This window comes from Dama dama, chromosome 23 (genome assembly GCF_033118175.1).
Source record: "Dama dama isolate Ldn47 chromosome 23, ASM3311817v1, whole genome shotgun sequence".
NCBI classification, from domain to species: domain Eukaryota; kingdom Metazoa; phylum Chordata; class Mammalia; order Artiodactyla; family Cervidae; genus Dama; species Dama dama.
Window position 1 is genome coordinate 11,271,003 of NC_083703.1, and position 19,746 is coordinate 11,290,748.

Sequence of the window (19,746 nt, forward strand, 5' to 3'; positions counted from 1 at the left end):
CTGTTCACTCCCAGAGCTGTGAGAAAACAAATTTCTGTCGCTGGAGCCATTCAGCCTCTGGGATTTTGTTATGACAGTCCTAGCAGACTAATACAGTCAGTTGTTGCATTAGGAAAATCTGTGATAATGATTTCTAGACCTCTTAGTTAAACCTAGTCTAAAATAGTAGTAGACTATTTTATTAAAAAGAGTAGATTAAAATAAAATCTTCCTGGAAATAGAAAATAACATTTTACATTAATCCATAGTATATTTCCCAAGGTCATCATAAAATAGCATCTCACAATATTTGGTTTTAAAGCATTTTTCTTAGCGTATATGGCAAATCATTGCTCTCATCATACAAAAGCTTCTATACACCCCATTTCCTGTTATACCAGATGTTGCCTGATTTTTTCCCCCACCAGGGTCCATTTTAAAAATGAAGTTTATTAAACTTGTTTTGTTTTGCAAGACCAGGCTGTTCCCCTCTTTAACTCTCTCTAAGTCTCTTGGTCTGCTATCTTTCCATCTGTGTACAAGGTTCATGAGGATGCTGGACATTGGAAATGGCTGGAAAGGTAAATGTTCTTTTTTAAAAAATGGATGTAAAGGGATATAAATAAATAATTCTTAAAATAATATTTTAAAAAGCACTTTTTAAATGTTTAAAATATATATACCCAACAAAATTAGAAAATGAACTTGCAAGGTCCAGCATGAGAGTCAGACTCTTAACTTGGTTGGTTGGAAAGTCAGAGAGTGAGGAAAACATTTCATTGAGCCTCAATAACTGATTTGTCATTTGAGAGGCAATAGCCCCTCCATCAGTTCTTCTAGAAATTCAGCTAACAGTCATACACTCAGGGAGCATCCAAGACTTTTTCTTCCTTTCCTCTTTCTACTCTCCTGATGCTGCCAAGTAACTCTTGATGCTTCTCTCTTCTGCCCCATCCATGGCTTCTGTTTCCTCCTTTCTCCTTAAGTAAATCTCTGCCTTTAAGCCACTCTCTGCTTTGAAACTTTCTCTGTATATTTTACCACCAAACAGTCCAAGTCAAAGGAGCTGGTGGATTCCTTTCATCATAATCAAATATGAATTCTCTCCTGGTAGGTGGAGGTCTCTTGAGAGGCCACCTTAATTCAGAGTCTGTTGGCCAGTCTACATGTGGCTGCTCAGGATCCATCCCTCACCAGTCACCTGTGGTCTAGTGCTCAGGATTATATGGTACAAAACACCTCTTTCCCCAACTTTCCCTCCTTAGATGGCAGGTCCTGGCTCAATATTCCCTAACAAGAGGCAGCATGGCATAAGAGAGCTGTAAGTCAGGAGAACAGAGGCAACATTCACATTTTTGCTATTAAGCAGTGAAAAACAGGTTACTGACTATCTTGGCTGCCTTGGCTTCAGTTCTGCAGAAGCCAACTCTGAGACAGGGACACAGGTACAAATTGTTTATTTGGGAGGTGGTCACAGGAAGCCACAGGTGAGGTTTGGGGAAGTGAGAAGGACATCCAATAAGGGGTACTGTAATGAGCAGGTTACTTCTGAGGGGAACTGGGGCTCCATTCCTCAGAGACATCTGTAGAGAATATTCAGAATCGTTTGCCTAAGAGATGGGGAAAGTGAAGTCTTCCCTCCTGGATCCTTTGGGAGTCAGGAAGCTGGACATTGGCTCCTGGGTACTTCTGGCTCTTCTGGGTCAAGAGTGCTTTTCATCAGAGTCTTGGGAAGCAGCTCATCTCCTGGAACAATTTGTTGCATTCTCAGGGAGAGTCCAGTGGGTATGGAGGATAGGGGAGGCTGGCTATTGCAAGGCTTAGCTGACCTCTCTTCTTTTGTATTCCAGCTGCTCTAGCTCTCAAGAGATCAGTTCTCTGTAGATCTTAGAGATGGGCTTGGGCTGAGAAAAAGTAAGAGATGAGTGGAGTGAATCCAGCTTCCAGATTCCCAATACAACAAACACATAGGATTGTTTAGAATGGCTGAAGCTGTGATTCAATTTGAATGTCTCATAGGAGAGGCCGTAGAAAAGTAGCTTATGGCAGATCCAAGTAATGAATCCTTCTGCAGCCATCCAAATTAAAAAGTATGTTCAATAACATGTGGGAAAGTTAAAGGGAAACAAAAACAGAAAAAAGGAAGCACACCCATTTTCACTTGAGTGAGTCTGTGGATCTTTCTGGATGTGAGGAACAAAGAGCTGCTCAAGAGAAGTCCTCCAGCTCTTCGAAGCTCACATAAACTGAATAGCTCTCACAAGGGCTCCAAGGGCGTATCTTAGTCTACAGACGTGTCCCTTTCCATCATTGGAAAGGAGACTTAAGTTGTGCTCTGACAGGGCAGGTTATAACTGGGTCCTTGGAGACTGGAACCCCTGGATCTCAGCAAGTGAGCTCTTGGCATCTCAGCCCCTCTCTCCAAGTGCCTGCCTGAAAACAGCCAGAGCCCAGAAGCTGAAGCAGCTTTGAATCTGGACATAGAGTCTGTCTACTGCCTCAGCTTCTCTGTGGAATAAAATAATCAAGAAGTGTCCAACTGCTAGGCTGTGACCCTGGCAGAGTGAAGATCCAAACCCCTCCGCCTCTCATCTTAGACGACGGTCCTCTCAGCAGTACTGTCTCAAAGACCTAGTATTATCAGATCAAATTAAACCAAAGTGTAAACAAAATTCTTCTCTTTCCCCTGGTTTATAGATGACTACTTTTAAAATATTTACCTGGCTGGCACTTGGAATCTTGATCCTCATTGTGGTGTCTTTAGTTGTGACCTGGGAAGTGCTAGTTGCAGCCTTCGGGATCTAGTTCCCAGGTCAGGGGTCAAACCCCGCATTGGCAGCTTGGATTTTTAGCCACCGGACCGCAAGGGAAGTCCCTCGGTGAACATTTCCGTAGAATTGCAAGTCAGTCTGTGTTTGGAGCCATAGCTGCTTTTCACGCTTGTGCCCTGATCAAAGTTTTTTTTCTCTCTCTCTCTCTCTTTTTTTAATGATTTAAAGAGAGCCTGCAGTGCAAGGCTTAGCAAGGGAGAGGGAGGCAAGAACAGAAAGGCATCAGAGGATGGAGGTCAAGGATAGCAGGTCACAGACAAGGAAACAAGAGCAGATTTGCCTTTGTTTACATTGCCGAAGGGGAAAAATTAACTTGATGGAAAGGGTAATTAAGCATTTCTTTTTGGTCCAGCCCGGTTTCACATCCAGCTGTTGTGATGCTCCTTGATGGAGTCGCAGAATGAAATGTGTCATTGATGTCACACAGCACCACTTCCCCCACTGTTAACCTTTCCTTTATAAATAGGGGAAATCTATGTAAAAACTCAAGTAGGCAGATAGCAAAAGAAGAGTAGAAAGGTTTACGGAGTTGTTGTCTGGAAGGAAGAGATAATTTGAACAATTCAGCAGATTAGCATTATAAAATCTTCAAGAGGGATTATCTGCCTAGACACCCTCAGGTCCTAAAATGCTGAAACTGAGATTGTATAAAGTGAATGAAGTTTCTCATTGTACCTCTGGAATCACACCCCCAGACTAGTGCCCATCCACTCATGATCAGTTCTCTTATTTGCTTATATTTGCAAAAACAACTTGCAGAAGAATTATTACCTCCCATCTTGGAACAAGCTGGTTTACCCAGGTGTACTGTGTGGAATTTGGAATATGTTTTCTAACAGAAACAAAGTTAGGGACTTCCCTGGTGTCCAGTGGGTTGAGACTCCACACTTTCACTGCAGAAGATATGGGTTCCATCCCTGCTGGGGAACTAAGATCCCATATGCCACAGAGTGTAGCCAAAAAAAAAAAAAAAAGAAACAAAGTTAATAGACATGATGGTATTTCTCTCCTCTGTGTCTCAAAGACTTAGTACCTAGATTCCGCAACCCTGGGAATGATTCTCCGCCTTTTAATGGGGGTTAATGAGAGCATAATGGAGAAAAATGACTCAGCTGCCACCGCTCAGAGCAGCATCCTGGCCTGTGCACCCAGATCCTTTTCAGGCAAATACAGTCCAGTCTGTGTATCCAGCATCGCAGGTACCACACACAGTTCAGAGCCTTGCCATCTGAATCCTCTGCAAACGTATTACAGGATATATCTTTCCTGTATGTATGGAGGTTTCATCACTGCAAAGCTTCAAGGAGACCCTAATCGGCTGTAGAGACTCCAGTTTATTGTGAATGATCACACTGTTCAGCTGGAAGAAAAACTACTTTATTCCAATTGCTTCACACATTAAACCAGCTATTCAAAGGAACAGGCCAGGATAAATGTTTTCCTTGGTTTGATCACTTTACAGGAATCAAAGAAAATCCTGGTGATTGTGTTTCTGTGTGACTTGCGTGTCAAGCCTAGGTACTCATGTGAGGAGGCTTGCATGTTACAGAGCAAGAATATTTTATGTGTAGGTGTTCATGCATGGTATTTATTTTGTTCGGACCCAGTAGGACTTTTGCACCCAAGTGACCTCTTGCCTCTTCTCTCAGTAGTAGGCAGGGACTGCCTCCCTTACTAGAGGGAGTTAGTTCACCTCCTGGCTTGGAAATGTTCTCAAAGACAGTTAATCATCCATTCGCAGAGTGTTTTTTGACAGCTGGATTATCCTCCTCATTTATTAAATGTATCTCCATATTGTTTTGAGCTATTTGGTCAAATCAAATCTTCCTTAACTCCATGGCTGATTCATGTCAATGTATGACAAAACCCAGTACAATATTGTAAAGTAATTAGCCTCCAACTAATAAAAATAAATGAAAAAAAAAAAGAATTCAAGAATTGCCATCACTGATGAATTTATGGATGGCCATCAAATTCTACAGCTGTCTCCTCAATTATGGTACTAAAAATCTTTTGTAAAATGGGTGTCACTGGCATTATACATTTCTATAGTTATTTTTAACCTTGTTGGAGTCACATATCCCCGTAAGAATATGACAGAAGCTCTCTCCTCCCAGAAAAAAAAATGAACATATGAATATAAGCACATTTTTGCATATCATTTCAAAAAGGTTTGTGGACCCCTGGAGTATATTTAGTGATGCTGTAGGGTTAGCAACTTTTGTTCTAAGGGGACATTTTCAAAAGAAAGTATTTATTTTGATTTATAGTCTAGATATGTTGATTAAAAATTCAGTAGTATCATCATTTATCATCACAACTTAAATCTATACATGTACTAGCCTGTGTATACATGTGTGATTGACTGCATTAAAAATGACCTACCATTTAGCATTTCTGTCTTTAGAACTTTGGCTTGGCTATTCAATTTAATATTTGCATTTGAAAAAATTGTCAAATAGGACATTGACCTTAAGGATTTTCAAAGTCAGGATCTACATATAAATTTAATTTAAATTCTTTATTAAAGTAACATTGAGTGAATCTCAGAATTAAGTGATAACTCTTCTACACTTTTTGAACACTATCAAATGATAATTTTTAGAATTAAATAAAATGTGAATCCAAGGTGATTCAAGAATAATAAATAACAAAACAACAACAACAAAGAATTTACTATGTACAACTACAGTTTTCATGGTAGTTTATGGAACTTACAAAGGAAAAATAACCTCTTTTAATGACTATATACTGGATTTATTTTCCCTCTTTCTGATTATGAATAATGACTTTATATGCACATAGAGCGCAGTTTTCATCACCTCCAAAGCAGAAACGCTCCTGTCATTTCAAACCTTTGACTATGTGTAATGTAATAGGAGCCATGGTTTAAAACATTCAGAATCGGATTTAGTCTGGCGGAATTCATGAGACTGGAAATTTGCATATCTCTTTGAATAGAAAAACCGTGGTGGGAACAATCTTCCATGGGCACCTGTATTTTTGTGCATGCTGTTTGAGCTTATATTTTCTATCTTCCTTTATTACTGTGGATAAAACAGAGGCACAGACGTGAAAGCGTTTCTGGAAAGAGACTCACATACGAGACAAGATGAACTTGTGGCTTTGGTAATGGGTCATGTGATGTGAAATCTTTGTCATCACATAAAAACATGTATTTCACACGGAATATACTCAAATATCATCTTTCTAGGATACATAGTTCTTTATATATTTTATTTCCAAAATCAGGGCACATCTTTAAAATTTAGAGTGAGTTATAGTTCATTTGGTCTCATTTTTTAAATTCTACACAAAATAATAGAGCAAGTAACAATTGATGGTGTCTTGGATTCAATGAAATACATTATATACATTAGAGCACACACCATCAGAAAGTGCCTTAGCAATGTTGTAGCACCTCCTCAAGGAAGTTGAAATTTAAGGGTCATTTAACTTGCCAAAGACACAGATTTTGGTGTCAAAACCGGCATAGTCTAGTAATTAATTTTTTAAATATTTTCACCCATTTTATGTGACTCATAGCACCGTAAACTTATAAACTCACTGTAAATCACTTTTCAAAAGACCATTTCTTAGGTCATATTTGGTTCATGAAGCATAATGTTTACGTAAATTATAAAGTGTAGTGAATTATTCTTAAGTATAAATGAATAAATTTTAACTGCCTACAAAATCTTCGATAATTTTGAAAGAAATGAGTGTTGTACCAGAGTACATATCAAATGATACCATTTTCTATAAACTAGCAAAACTAAAACACTTTCAAAATTAAATTTAGCCTGGTCCATATAGTACCTTTTTAAAATTGTTCATTTTCAGTGTTCACGTGGAAAAAGTATTCAAATGATATTTTTTAATTCATGTGTTTGTTGGGTTCAAAATTTTAAAGGCATATTTTAATGGGAACTGGTTTAAAACAGTTTGACTTGAGTGAGATAACAGTTTGGGAAATGTTTCTGTGCTGAAGTTTTGCTTCCAAATTTGGACTTTGAAATTTATTGTCAGTCTCAGAAAGAAATAAGAAGCTGTGCAGATCATTAAACATTTGCCTCGGGGTAATTATTTGCAGTTAATTAAAACCATACACTTTGGGTGTATGCTTGCTTCACTGGTTATTAAATCTGAATCATATGTTAACTACCCAGGTTTCTCACTTGTCCATCAAATGCTGCTAGTGGCAAGTTGGAGAAACAAACTTTCTCATCATATTCCAAATCATATTGTTTGAAGCTGTCTCCTTGTTTTGGGGGCAGGGGTACAAAAAAGTGGGTAAGAGAAACAAATCAAGAATGATTTGTTTTAGATTCCATCTGATTCAGCTCTGTTAGGGGTTAAAACACAACTGAGGAGCATGAACTCAATAGAGAAACTATTTGTAAGTAACAGACGTGCTGGCCTGCCAACCCCTGCTCTCTCCACGGCCACACGCATACAAGATTAGCTCATGGCTTTTTGCTATCTTTGGATTGCATTTAACCTCCAAAATCGCTGCAGATGGTAACTGCAGCCACGAAATAAAAAGACGCTCATTCCTTGGAAGAAAAGTTATGACCAACCTAGACAGCATATTAAAAAACAGAGACATTACTTTGCCAACAAAGGTCCGTCTAGTCAAGGCTATGGTTTTTACAGTACTCACATATGGATTTGAGAGTTGGACCATAAAGAAAGTTGAGCACTGAAGAATTGATGCTTTTGAATGATGGTGTTGGAGAAGACTCTTGAGAGTCCCTTGGACTGCAGGAGATCCAACCAGTCCATCCTAAAGGAGATCAGTCCTGGGTGTTCATTGGAAGGACTGATGCTAAAGCTGAAACTCCAGTACTTTGGCCACCTCATGCGAAGAGCTGACTCATTTGAAAAGACCCTGATGCTGGACGGAGTGGGGGCAGGAGGAGAAGGGGACGACAGAGGATGAGATGGTTGGATGGCATCACTGACTCGATGGACGTGAGTTTGAGTAAACTCCGAGAGTTTGTGATGGACAGGGAGGCTTGGCATGCTGCAGTCCATGGGGTTCCAAAGAGTTGGACATGACTGAGCGATTGAACTGAACTGAACTGAACTGAACCACATGAAAAATATACACTAGATTGTAACCTCTTTGAGGGCAGAGATTTGTTGTTTTGTTCACTGTTGATTCCCCAGTATCAAGAACCATGTCTGACGTAGAGTTGGCCCTTAATAAATATTTGTGGAATGAATGAAAGATTTATTTTCTGTCATCCTACTGATCTACTCACATGCTCTTCCCAGTGATTTTTGAAGAGCCTCCAGAGAAGTCTCAAACATTCAACAGGGGACCGTTTCCAGCTTTGCATGAGTCCATAAGTTGCTGGAATCCTTTTAGCCACATTATTTGCTGTGAAGTACATCATATGATTTAAGGGGAAAAAGTGAACTTATACTGATCCCTCCTTTAAATATGCTACACAAGGGAGAGGGTTAAGTTGCACAGAACAGAAGGTCTATGTTCCCCCTTTGCTATTGTTCTACTGGTATAGTTCCTGAGGAAGGTGATTTTGATTACCACTGGATTTCAAAGCTCTACACCTGGCCTTTTCAAGGACACAAGCCTCCCATATATGCACAACGACAATAATGGAAGCATTAAGGACATTAAAATTATATTCCTTTAATCTTCTCTATTTTGCTTCCTTTCATATCGTTCTGCACAATTCTCCTAAGACTTTCACTGATGCATAAAGCCTGCTTATATTTTCTTCTTTGTTGTAAAAAAGATGTTCCAACTGAATCCTTACCATTTTTACCTTGTAAACTTTGTGAAGACATCATATGTAGTACTTTAAGAAAAGCTTATTTATTGATGAAGATATTTAAGCATTTTAATGATTTTTTTAAAATAATAAACATTTTTCCCCAAACAGGTATCTGTTCTTTGAGTGTTGGAGGCTGCTGTATTTCCTGGTTAAAAACACTGACTAAAGATTTTGTTTGTTTGTTATGTCAGATTCTGCAGAGGATGATAATATAACAAAAGACAGTGAAGCAACAGATCATTCTGTGTGTGACCAAGAGCATCCCAGTGGTAAGTTGTGGGACTTGCTTGTTTTCTGCTAAGGAATATTACATTTTATAAAACCTGGATTTTAGTTTCTCTGGTATCTTGAACAACTCTGAGATTTAGGGATGCCTACCCTCCACACAGTCAAAAATTGGTGAACAACTTTATAGTCAGCTCTCCCTATCTGTAGTTCCATATCCAGTGATTCAACCAACCACAGATTGTGTTGTACTGTAGTACATATTTGTTGAAAAAAAATTTACGTATATGTGGACTGCATAGTTCAGACTTGGGTTGCTCAAGTGTCAACTGTGTTATTACTGCTAGATACCAGCTGATCGGTCAGTCAGTCAGTCAGTTCAGTCACTCAGTCATGTTCAACTCTTTGCAACCCCACTGACTGCAGCACTCCAGGCCTCCCTGTCCATCACCAACTTCCAGAGCTTGCTCGCACTCATGTCCATCGAGTCAGTGATGCCATCCAGCCCGCTCATCCTCAGTCGTCCCCTTCTCCTCCTGATTGGTAGCTGCCACATTTAGAAGGGGTGTTTGCTCTCCACAGTCCTTGTTGCTCACTAATTTTGTACCAGGCTGGCTTCATTTATTTTTGTTACCTGATTGAGCTCTATAGGCATTGGATTTGCGATTGCTGAAAGGAAAATATGATACCAGTGAGAATAAATGTGAAACATGGAGACAGTAGATCCAAGAGATTAAATTTGCATCTCCTTGAAATACCAAGAAAAGATAATAGAACAAACAGAAATGAAGCCATCTTTAAAAAAAAAGAAAAGAAAGAAATATTTTCCTAATGCAAACCAGTTCCTCCACCCAAAGCACAAGACTACATGTTATATTTATAGGCAAAGGTAATGAAAACTCATATGAGAACAGAAACCTACAAATCCTCATGGAATTTCTGAAGATCAATAATAAAGGAAGGCTTTTAAAGCATCTTGGAAATTCAAAATCAGTTTATAACTAAAATCACCAAATTCAAATTAGCCTTAGTCTTCTTCCACAACTCTAAATTCTCAAAAAAAAAAAAAAAAATGGAGTAACATTTCCAGAACTCTAACGAACACTGCATCTATATTTAGTGAAGTTATTATTCATGCATGAAGTCAAGAGTAATATTTTCTCAGGAAAAGAAGGATTAAGAAAACATGCTACCCAAAGTGTCCTTTCTGAAGGAACTGACAAAAGGCCTGTGCAAAAGCAATAAATACAGAGAGAAAGGAAACACTCAAAACTGAGAAAGGCACAGCCGGAAAGGACCATGTGATGAGACTCATTTAAACGTATGAAGATGTTGGAGTAATTGTTTCAAAATTAGTACCAAAGAGCTTACTTAAATGGCTGCTTTTACCTTTGAAAATTATAGTATTTTTTTTAATGAGAAAGAAAAAGAAGGAGACAGTTTTTCTTTCAACAATGAGAGACTAAATAATACAGACCATTACTCCGATTGGACAACCTGGACTATACACACACACACATCTTTATATGTATATATAAAGATGAACATAGAATTTGAAACTATTTTTACTTTAGGGCATTTACTGTTTCTGCAAAAGGCATCTTAAAGTCCCACTGCTCAAAAGGGCCATGATAATGTGATATTTTGGGTTGAAACCCCAAAGATGTATATCTCTGCAGGAAGGATGAACAGATATAGATCAGCCTTCTGAGAGACTGCTGCTCAGCTTTAAATCATCTCAATCCCCAAATTAAATTGAGATCAACCTAGATTGCCAGTCCCTTTAGGTACCTGAAAAAAGCAAATGTAAATTATTTACTAGATGAAAGAAAGAGCATTGTAAATGCCAGAAAATGTAATAGCCTGAAAAAAATAAAGAAACAAGATAACATGTAAAACAAAAAGTCAAGAGTAGCAAACCCACTTGGGCTGAAAATATTAGTGTTATAAACCCAAAGTATAAAACACAAAGACCATGCAACCAGTTCCTCCACTGACAAGACTTAAAATTTTAGCTGAGAACTGAGAATTCAAAAGAGAAAAAGAAAAAGTCCAGAAGTAAAAGATGCCACTCTAAAATAAAGAATTCAGTGAATAGGTTTATGGCTTATTAGATGGAAATGAGGGCTTCCCTTGTAGCTCAGTTTGTTAAGAATCTGCCTGCAGTGCATGAGACCCGGGTTCGATTCCTGGGTCAGGAAGATCCCCTGGAGAGGGAAATGGCAACCCACTCCAGTATTCCAGAATTTGTGAACTAAAAGTTAGGTCTGAAGAATATATCTAAACTAAAAAACAGGAGAGAAAGAATGGCAAACTAAAGAAAGGGAAAAGATGTCAGGATAAAATGACAAAGTCTATTGCACATATAATTGGAATCCTGGACAGGAAGGAGAGAGGGAATTGGACAGAAAGAATATTTGAAGAAATTTTGGTGAGAAATTTCCTACAACGAGAAGGGATATCAAGTCACATTTTCCAAAAGTCCTTTGAACTCCAAGCAAAATAAATCCAAAGCCATCATAGTAAAATTGCTGAAAGCCAGTGATAAACAGAACCAGGTCTAAAAAAAAAAGCAACACATAAACCTTAACTAAAAAATACTTTATTGCTAAAAACTAAAGACTCATCTGAGTCTTTGATGAATCATGACCTTTTTGCTGGTGGAGGGTCTCACCTTGATATTGATGGCTGCTGACTGATCAGAGTGGTGTTTGCTGAAGGTTGGAGCAGCTGTGGTAATTTCTTAAAATAAGACAACAATGAATTTTTCCACATCATTGACTCTTCCTTTCATGGACAGTTTAGCTGTAGCATGCAGTGTTGTTTGATACCATTTTACCCACAGTAAAACTTCTTTCAAAATTGGACTCAATCCTCACAAATCCTGTTGTTGCTTTCTCAACTAAGTTTGTATAATATTCTAAACCCTTTGCTGTCGTTTCAACAATCTTTACAGCATCTTCACCAGAATTTGATTCCATCTCAAGAAACCCCACTCCAGTACTCTTACCTGGAAAATCCCATGGATGGAGGAGCCTGGTGGGCTGCTGTCCATGGGGTTGCTAAGAGTCAGACACGACTGAGCGACTTCACTTTCACTTTTCACTTTCATGCATTGGAGAAGGAAATGGCAAACCACTCCAGTGTCCTTGCCTGGAGAATCCCAGGGATGGGGGAACCTGGTGGGCTTCCGTCTATGGGGTCGCACAGAGTCGGACATGACTGAAGCGACTTAGCAGCAACAGCAGTAAGAAACCACTATTTTTTGCTCATCCTTAAGAATTGCTCATCTGCTAAGGTTTTATCCTGGAATTGCAGCAATTCAGTCACTTCTTCAGGCTGCACTTCTAATTCTAGTTCTCTTGCTGTTTCTACCACATCTACAGTTACATCCTCCCCTGATATCCTGAAACCCTCTTAAGTCATCCGTGAGTGTTGGAATCAACTTCTTCCAAATTCCTGTTAATGTTGATATTTTGACCACTTTCCATGAATCATGAATGTTCCTTAATGGCTTTTCAAGTGTCAAATCCTTCCCAGATTTTCAATTTATCTTGCCCAGATCCATCAGAGAGATCACTATCTATGGCAATTGTAGACTTATGCAATATATTTCTTAAATAATAGAACTTGAAAGCTGAAATTATTCCTTGATCCATGGGTTGCAGAAGGGATATTATGTTAGCAGGTGTGGAAACAATATTAATCTCACTGGGGTGACCAAATGCATTGTCAACGAGCAGTAATATTTTGAAAGGAATCTTTTTTCTGAGCAGTAGGTCTCAATAGTGGGTTTGAAATTTTAAGTAAAGCTTGTCATAAACAGCTGTATTCTGTCATCTAGGCTTTGTTTTTCCATCTACAGAGCACTGGCAGAGTAGATTAAACCTAATTGTTAAGTGTCCTGGGATTTTCAGAATGACTAAGGAGCATTGCCTTCACCATCTGCATTAGCCCCTAACAAGAGAGTCAGGTTGTCCTTTGAAGTCTTGAAGCCAGGCATTGACTTCTCCACTCTAGCTATGAAAGTCCTAAATGGCATCTTAAGGGCCGAGAGAAGCTACTCCACGTTCCAGGTCAGGAAGGGCGGCCATGAAGAGATAGCCCACGTCCAAGGTAAGAGAAACCCAAGTAAGACAGTAGGTGTTGCAAGAGGGCATCAGAGGGCCAACACACTGAAACCATAATCACAAAAACTAGCCAATCTAATCACAGGACCATAGTCTTGTCTAACTCAATGAAACTGAGCCATGCTGTGTGGGGCCACCCAAGACGGATGGGTCATGGTGGAGAGGTCTGACAGAATGTGGTCTACTGGAGAAGGGAATGGCAAACCACTTCAGTATTCTTGCCTTGAGAACCCCATGAACAGTATGAAAAGGCAAGATGATAGGATACTGAAAGAGGAATTACCCAGGTCGGTAGGTGCCTAATATGCTACTGGAGATCAATGGAGAAATAACTCCAGAAAGAATGAAAGGATGGATCCAAAGCAAAAACAATACCCAATTGTGGATGTGACTGGTGATAGAAGCAAGGTCTGATGCTGTAAAGAGCAATATTGCATAGGAACCTGGAATATTAGGTCCATGAATCAAGGCAAATTGGAAGTGGTCAAACAGGAGATGGCAAGAGTGAATGTCGACATTCTAGGAATCAGCGAACTAAAATGGACTGGAATAGCTGAATTTAACTCAGATGACCATTATATCTACTACTGTGGGCAGGAATCCCTTAGAAGAAATGGAGTAGCCCTCATGGTCAACAAAAGAGTTCAAAATGCAGTACTTGGATGCAATCTCAAAAATGACAGAATGATCTCTGTTTGTTTCCAAGGCAAACCATTCAATATCACGGTAATCCAAGCCTATGCCCCAACCAGTAACACTGAAGAAGCTGAAGTTGAACAGTTCTATGAAGACCTACAAGACCTTTTAGACCTAACACCCAAAAAAGATGTCCTTTTCATTATAGGGGACTGGAATGCAAAAGTAGGAAGTCAAGAAACACCTGGAGTAACAGGGAAATTTGGCCTTGGAGTACAGAATGAAGCAGGGCAAAGGCTAATAGAGTTTTGCCAAGAGAACGCACTGGTCATAGCAAACACCCTCTTCCAACAACACAAGAGAAGACTCTACACAGGGACATCACCAGATGGTCAACACTGAAATCAGATTGATTATATTCTTTGCAGCTAAAGATGGAGAAGCTCTACACAGTCAGCAAAAACAAGACTGGGAGCTGACTGGGCTCAGATCATGAACTCCTTATTGCCAAATTCAGACTTAAACTGAAGAAAGTGGGGAAAACCACTAGACCATTCAGGTATGACCTAAATCAAATCCCTTATGACTATACAGTGGAAGTGAGAAATATATTTAAGGGACTAGATCTGATAGACAGAGTGCCTGATGAACTATGGATGGAGGTTCATGACATTGTATAGGAGACAGGGATCAAGACCATCCCCAGGAAAAAGAAATGCAAAAAGGCAAAATGGTTGTCTGAGGAGGCCTTACAAATAGTTGTGAAAAGAAGAGAAGTGAAAAGCAAAGGAGAAAAGGGAAGATATTCCCATTTGAATGCAGAGTTCCAAAGAATAGTAAGGAGAGATAAGAAAGCCTTCCTCAGTGATCAAAGTAAAGAAATAAAGGAAAACAACAGAATGGGAAAGACTAGAGAGCTCTTCAAGAAAATTAGAGATACCAAGGGAACATTTCATGCAAAGACAGTCTCAATAAAGGACAGAAAAGGTATGGACCTAACAGAAGCAGAAGATATTAAGAAGAGGTGGCAAGAATACACAGAAGAACTGTATAAAAAAGATCTTCATGACCCAGATAATCATCATGGTGTGATCACTCACCTAGAGCCAGACATTCTGGAATGTGAAGTCAAGTGAGCCTTAGGAAGTATCACTACGAACAAAGCTAGTGGAGATGATGAAATTCCAGTTGAGCTATTTCAAATCCTGAAAGAAGAGGCTGTGGAAGTGCTGCACTCAATATGCCAGCAAATTTGGAAAACTCAGCAGTGGCCACAGGACTGGAAAAGGTCTGTTTTCATTCCAATCCCAAAGAAAGGCAATGCCAAATAATACTCAAACTACTGCACAATTGCACTCATCTCACACGCTAGTAAAATAATGATCAAAATTCTCCAAGCCAGGCTTCAGCAATACGTGAACCATGAACTTCCAGATGTTCAAGCTGGTTTTAGAAAAGGCAGAGGAACCAGAGATCAAATTGCCAACATCTGCTGGATCATTGAAAAAGCAAGAGAGTTCCAGAAAAACATCTATTTCTGCTTTATTGACTATGCCAAAGGCTTTGACTGTGTGGATCACAACAAACTGTGGAAAATTCTGAAAGAGATGGGACTACCAGACCACCTGACCTGCCTCTTGAGAAACCTATATGCAGGTCAGGAAGCAACAGTTAGAACACTGGACATGGAACAACAGACTGGTTCCAAATAGGAAAAGGAGTATGTCAAGGTTGTATATTGTCACCCTGCTTATTTAACTTATATGCAGAGTACATCATGAGAAACACTGGGCTGGAAGAAGCACAAGCTGGAATCAAGATTTCCAGGAGAAATATCAATAACCTCAGATATGCAGATGGCACCACCCTTATGGCAGAAAGTGAAGAGGAACTAAAAAGCCTCTTGATGAAACTGAAAGAGGAGAGTGAAAAAGTTGGCTTAAAGCTCAACATTCAGAAAACTAAGATCATGGCATCTGGTCCCATTACTTCATGGGAAATAGATGGGGAAACAGTGGAAATAGTGTCAGACTTTATTTTTGGGGGCTCCAAAATCACTGCAGATGGTGATTGCAGCCATGAAATTAAAAGATGCTTGCTCCTTGGAAGGAAAGTTATGACCAACCTAGACAGCATATATAAAAGCAGAGACATTACTTTGCCAACAAAGTACCGTCTAGTCAAGGCTATGGTTTTTCCAGTGGTCATGTATGGATGTGAGAATTGAACTATGAAGAAAGCTGAGCACCAAAGAATTGATGCTTTTGAACTGTGGTGTTGTAGAAGTCTCTTGAGAGTCCCTTGGACTGCAAGGAGATCCAACCAGTCCATCCCAAAGGAGATCAGTCCTGGGTATTCATTGGAAGGACTGATGCTGAAGCTGAAACTCCAATACTTTGGCCACCTAATGCGAAGAGTTGACTCATTGGAAAAGACCTTGATGCTGGGAGGGATCGGGGGCAGGAGGAGAAGCGGACGACAGAGGATGAGATGGCTGGATGGCATCACCGACTCGATGGACATGAGTTTGAGTAAACTGCGGGAGTTGGTGATGGACAGGGAGGCCTGGCGTGCTGGGATTCATGGGGTCGCAAAGAGTCGGATACGACTGAGCGACTGAACTGAACTGAAGTCCAATAGAAGGCTGTTTGTCAACATCAAAAAGCTATTGTTTACTGCAGCCGCCTTCATAAATATCGTAGCTAGATCTTCCGGTTAACTTGATGCAGCTTCTACATTAGCACTTGCTGCTTCACCTTGTTCTTTTATGATATTAAGGTGAATGCTTTCCTTAAACTTCATAAACCAGTCTCTGCTAGTTTCAAAGCTTTCTTCTCCAGTTTCCTCACCTCTCTCAGCCATCACGGAATGGAGGGAAATTAGAGCATTGCCCTGGATTAGGCTTTGACCTAAGGGAATGTTGTGGCTGGTTTCATCTTCTATCCAGACCACCCAGACTTTCTCCATATCGGCAATAATCCACTTTTTTTTTTTAATCATTCTTGTGTTTACTGGAGAAACACTTTGAATTTCCTTCAAGAACTTTTCTTTTGCCTTCTCAACTTAGCTAACTTCTTGGTGTGAGACACCTAGCTTTCAGCCTGTCTTAGCTTTTAATATGCCTTCCTCACTAAGCTTAATCATTTCTAGATTCTGATTTAAAGTAAGAGATGTATGACCCTTCCTTTTACTTGAACACTCAGACCCTTGTAGGGTTACTTGACAAGATGCAGGAAAGTATGACCTATAGAGGAAGAGATACCAATTAATAGGAATCAATCCAGAAATGGCAGAGATGGGGTAATAATAGGAAAGAGCACATTAAAAAGCACTGATTGTGTTCCACGTCCTCAGGAAGCTAAAAGAAGGGTTTCCATGTTCATTAGAAACATGGAAAATATAGAAAGATACAACTGAATTTCTAGGGATGAAAAACAGAGTATCTGAGATGAAAATTATACCTGATGGGAATAATGGCAGGTGAGACAGGGCATAAGAAAAGATCAGTGAATTTGAAGTTGTAGCTATAGAAACTATCCAAATCCATACACAGAGAAAATGAATGACTGAAGGAAATGAAAAGAGCGTCAGGGAGCCATGGAACAAGTTTGAGTGATTCCACATATAATAATCATGAATTGGAGTCTCTGTAGGCAGGCATGGGAAGGGGAGACAGAAAAAATATTGAAGTAATAGTGGCTGAAATTTTTCAGAAACTTCGTGAAAATGATGAACTCACATATGCAAGAAATTCTATGACCCCAAAGCACAGGAAACATAAAATTATACTTAAGTACATCATAATCAACTCAGCCAACACCAGTGATAAGGAAGAAAATCTCAAAAGCAGTCAGATGAAAGAGACAACTTACATACAGAGAAACAAATATAAGAATGAAGTACAAAAACTACTAACTACATGGAACTTCCTTGGCAGTCCACTGGTTAAGACGTTTCCTTCCAAAGAGGGGGGTGTGGGTTTGATCCCTGGTGAGGGAGCTAAATTCTACATGCGTCATGGCCAAAAGCTCAAACATAAAAATAAACAGAAGCAATACCGTACCAAATTCAATAAAGACTTTAAAAATGGTTCACATCAAAAATATCTTAAAAAAAGAAAGGAAAAAGAAACTACAAACTAGAATTCCAGGCAAAAGCATGAATGAATCTTACAAACGTTGTATCTTACAAACCTTAACTAAAGATGGTACAAAAGCAAATATGTTGGTACAAAAGCATATATGTTGTACAAGTTCATCTATATCAACTTTGAAAAGCAGGGAAAATAACTATGACAGGCAGGGTGTTTATTAAACTTGGGTGACTGGGGATGAGATACTGATTGGGCTGGGAGCCGGGCTGAGGGCTGGATGATTATCCTAAGAATCTGTAGTTTCTCTGTCTGCTTTTGATTATTTAACTGGGATCTGCATATTGTTTGTGTACTTTCTTGAATGTATATCGCATGTTGATAGAAGAGTTAAAAGAGGAAGAAAGAAAGGGAGGAAATAAGGAAGAGAGAGTAAAGAAAGGAAATTTCAGTGCCAGAGTTTGTAAAACAAAAATTCCCGTGGGGAGCAGTAAGGGTTGTCTACACAGCTGACTTTGATAAACATAGTAAAAAACTAAAAATCCTACTGTGCTCTGGGTTCTGACAATATCAGTTAGGTTTAAGAATAACTAGAATAACTTTGAAACATTTTATGATACTTACAAATAGAATTAAATCACAAGAATTAAAGGAATAAATCTTGCTTTCTAATTTGCCCTGAAGATCATACCAACCATGAGCGTATATTTAGTAATGCAAATAAAAATAATAAGTAAAGGTATAACCAAAAAACAGTATATGAAAGAGGATGACATGGGCAAATAGTTATGACAGTAAGCATAATTTAGGTTACTGAGTGTAAAAACCACGCAGTGAATTAATTTCAATAAAATAGTAAGGCTTTAAAAATGCAAAGTTAAAAAAAAAGTATGTTTGGGAAATGAATATCAAAAGAAAGCATGGATAACTACTTTAGAATCTCTCCAGTTAGAATTCTAGCCAAAAATCTCAAGTGAGAAAGAGTTGGTCATTTTATATCAATAAAAATTTAAAGCCCTGATGAAATATAAGAATGATGGGTTTTTATGTGTCAGATGATATAAGAAGATACACTGCAAAGAAAATCCAATTGGAAATGCAATGCGGAATTCACAGATATGATACTATCAGTCAATGACAGAACAAATAGACTAAAAATGACATGACATCTTTTAAAAATGTGATTAACTATGTAGCCCTATTGGAGGGATGGACAGGCTGATCAATGAAACAGAATAAAGAGTTTGGAAATAGACCCCAGGAGATCGGGATTTCAGTACATATTTAGGCTGACATTTCAAAGACAGATGACTCAATAAATGGCATTAAAACAACTAGTTGGCCATTTGAAAAAATAAACTGTATCCCAATCTCATCCCTTATGCCAACTTAAATTCCAAAAGGAGCAAAGATGAAATGTAAAAATGAAACTATAAAAATACTAGCTAAAAACCAAAGTGTGTGTGTATATATATATATACAAAATTTATATAAAGTTTATATATATATATAAAATTTTTTAGTTTTGAAATAAGGACTGCCTTTTGAAATGTGAATGTATACAGACACATGATTGCATTATCAAATATGTGCACATAGATGTGTATAGCACTACATGTGTACATAAGTCCACATATGTCAAAAAAGAGGAAGGTTAGTGGCTAAAGCTGAATATATAGATTTTGACATGATAGAGTGTGTAATCAAATTCTAAAGAAAGCTACTAGGAAATGTATTCTCAGCCTAAATGACAACAAATCAGTTTTCTTACTCCAAAAATAAAAACTTCATAAGTCAATAATAATAATACTGTAAACAGCTCAAGAAGAAAAGGGGCAAAGGATTCAATTGTAATTCTCAAAAGAGAAAATGCAGTCATTGTAGATATGAAGACATGGCCTATCTCTTCATTTCTTTAAGATGTAAATAAAACATGATTTCAGTATCTTCTTCTCCTGAATATCAGACATTTAAATAGGATTGAAAGTACACAGAATTGGTATGAAGAAGGCATCCAAACATGCTCACACAGCGTTGGTGGGCGATTAAAG

At 38.7% G+C, this 19,746-nt stretch overlaps 1 protein-coding gene across 1 annotated transcript in view; it reads left to right on the forward strand.

The window, feature by feature from the left end:
- The window catches only part of LOC133044568 (ADP-ribose glycohydrolase MACROD2-like), a 900,047-nt gene that overhangs the window by 797,706 nt on the left and 82,595 nt on the right, over positions 1-19,746 (forward strand). Inside the window, exon 9 of the mRNA XM_061125972.1 lies at positions 8,806-8,883. Within this exon, the coding sequence (XP_060981955.1) occupies positions 8,806-8,883 (78 nt within the window). The remainder of the gene's footprint in view (positions 1-8,805; positions 8,884-19,746) is intronic.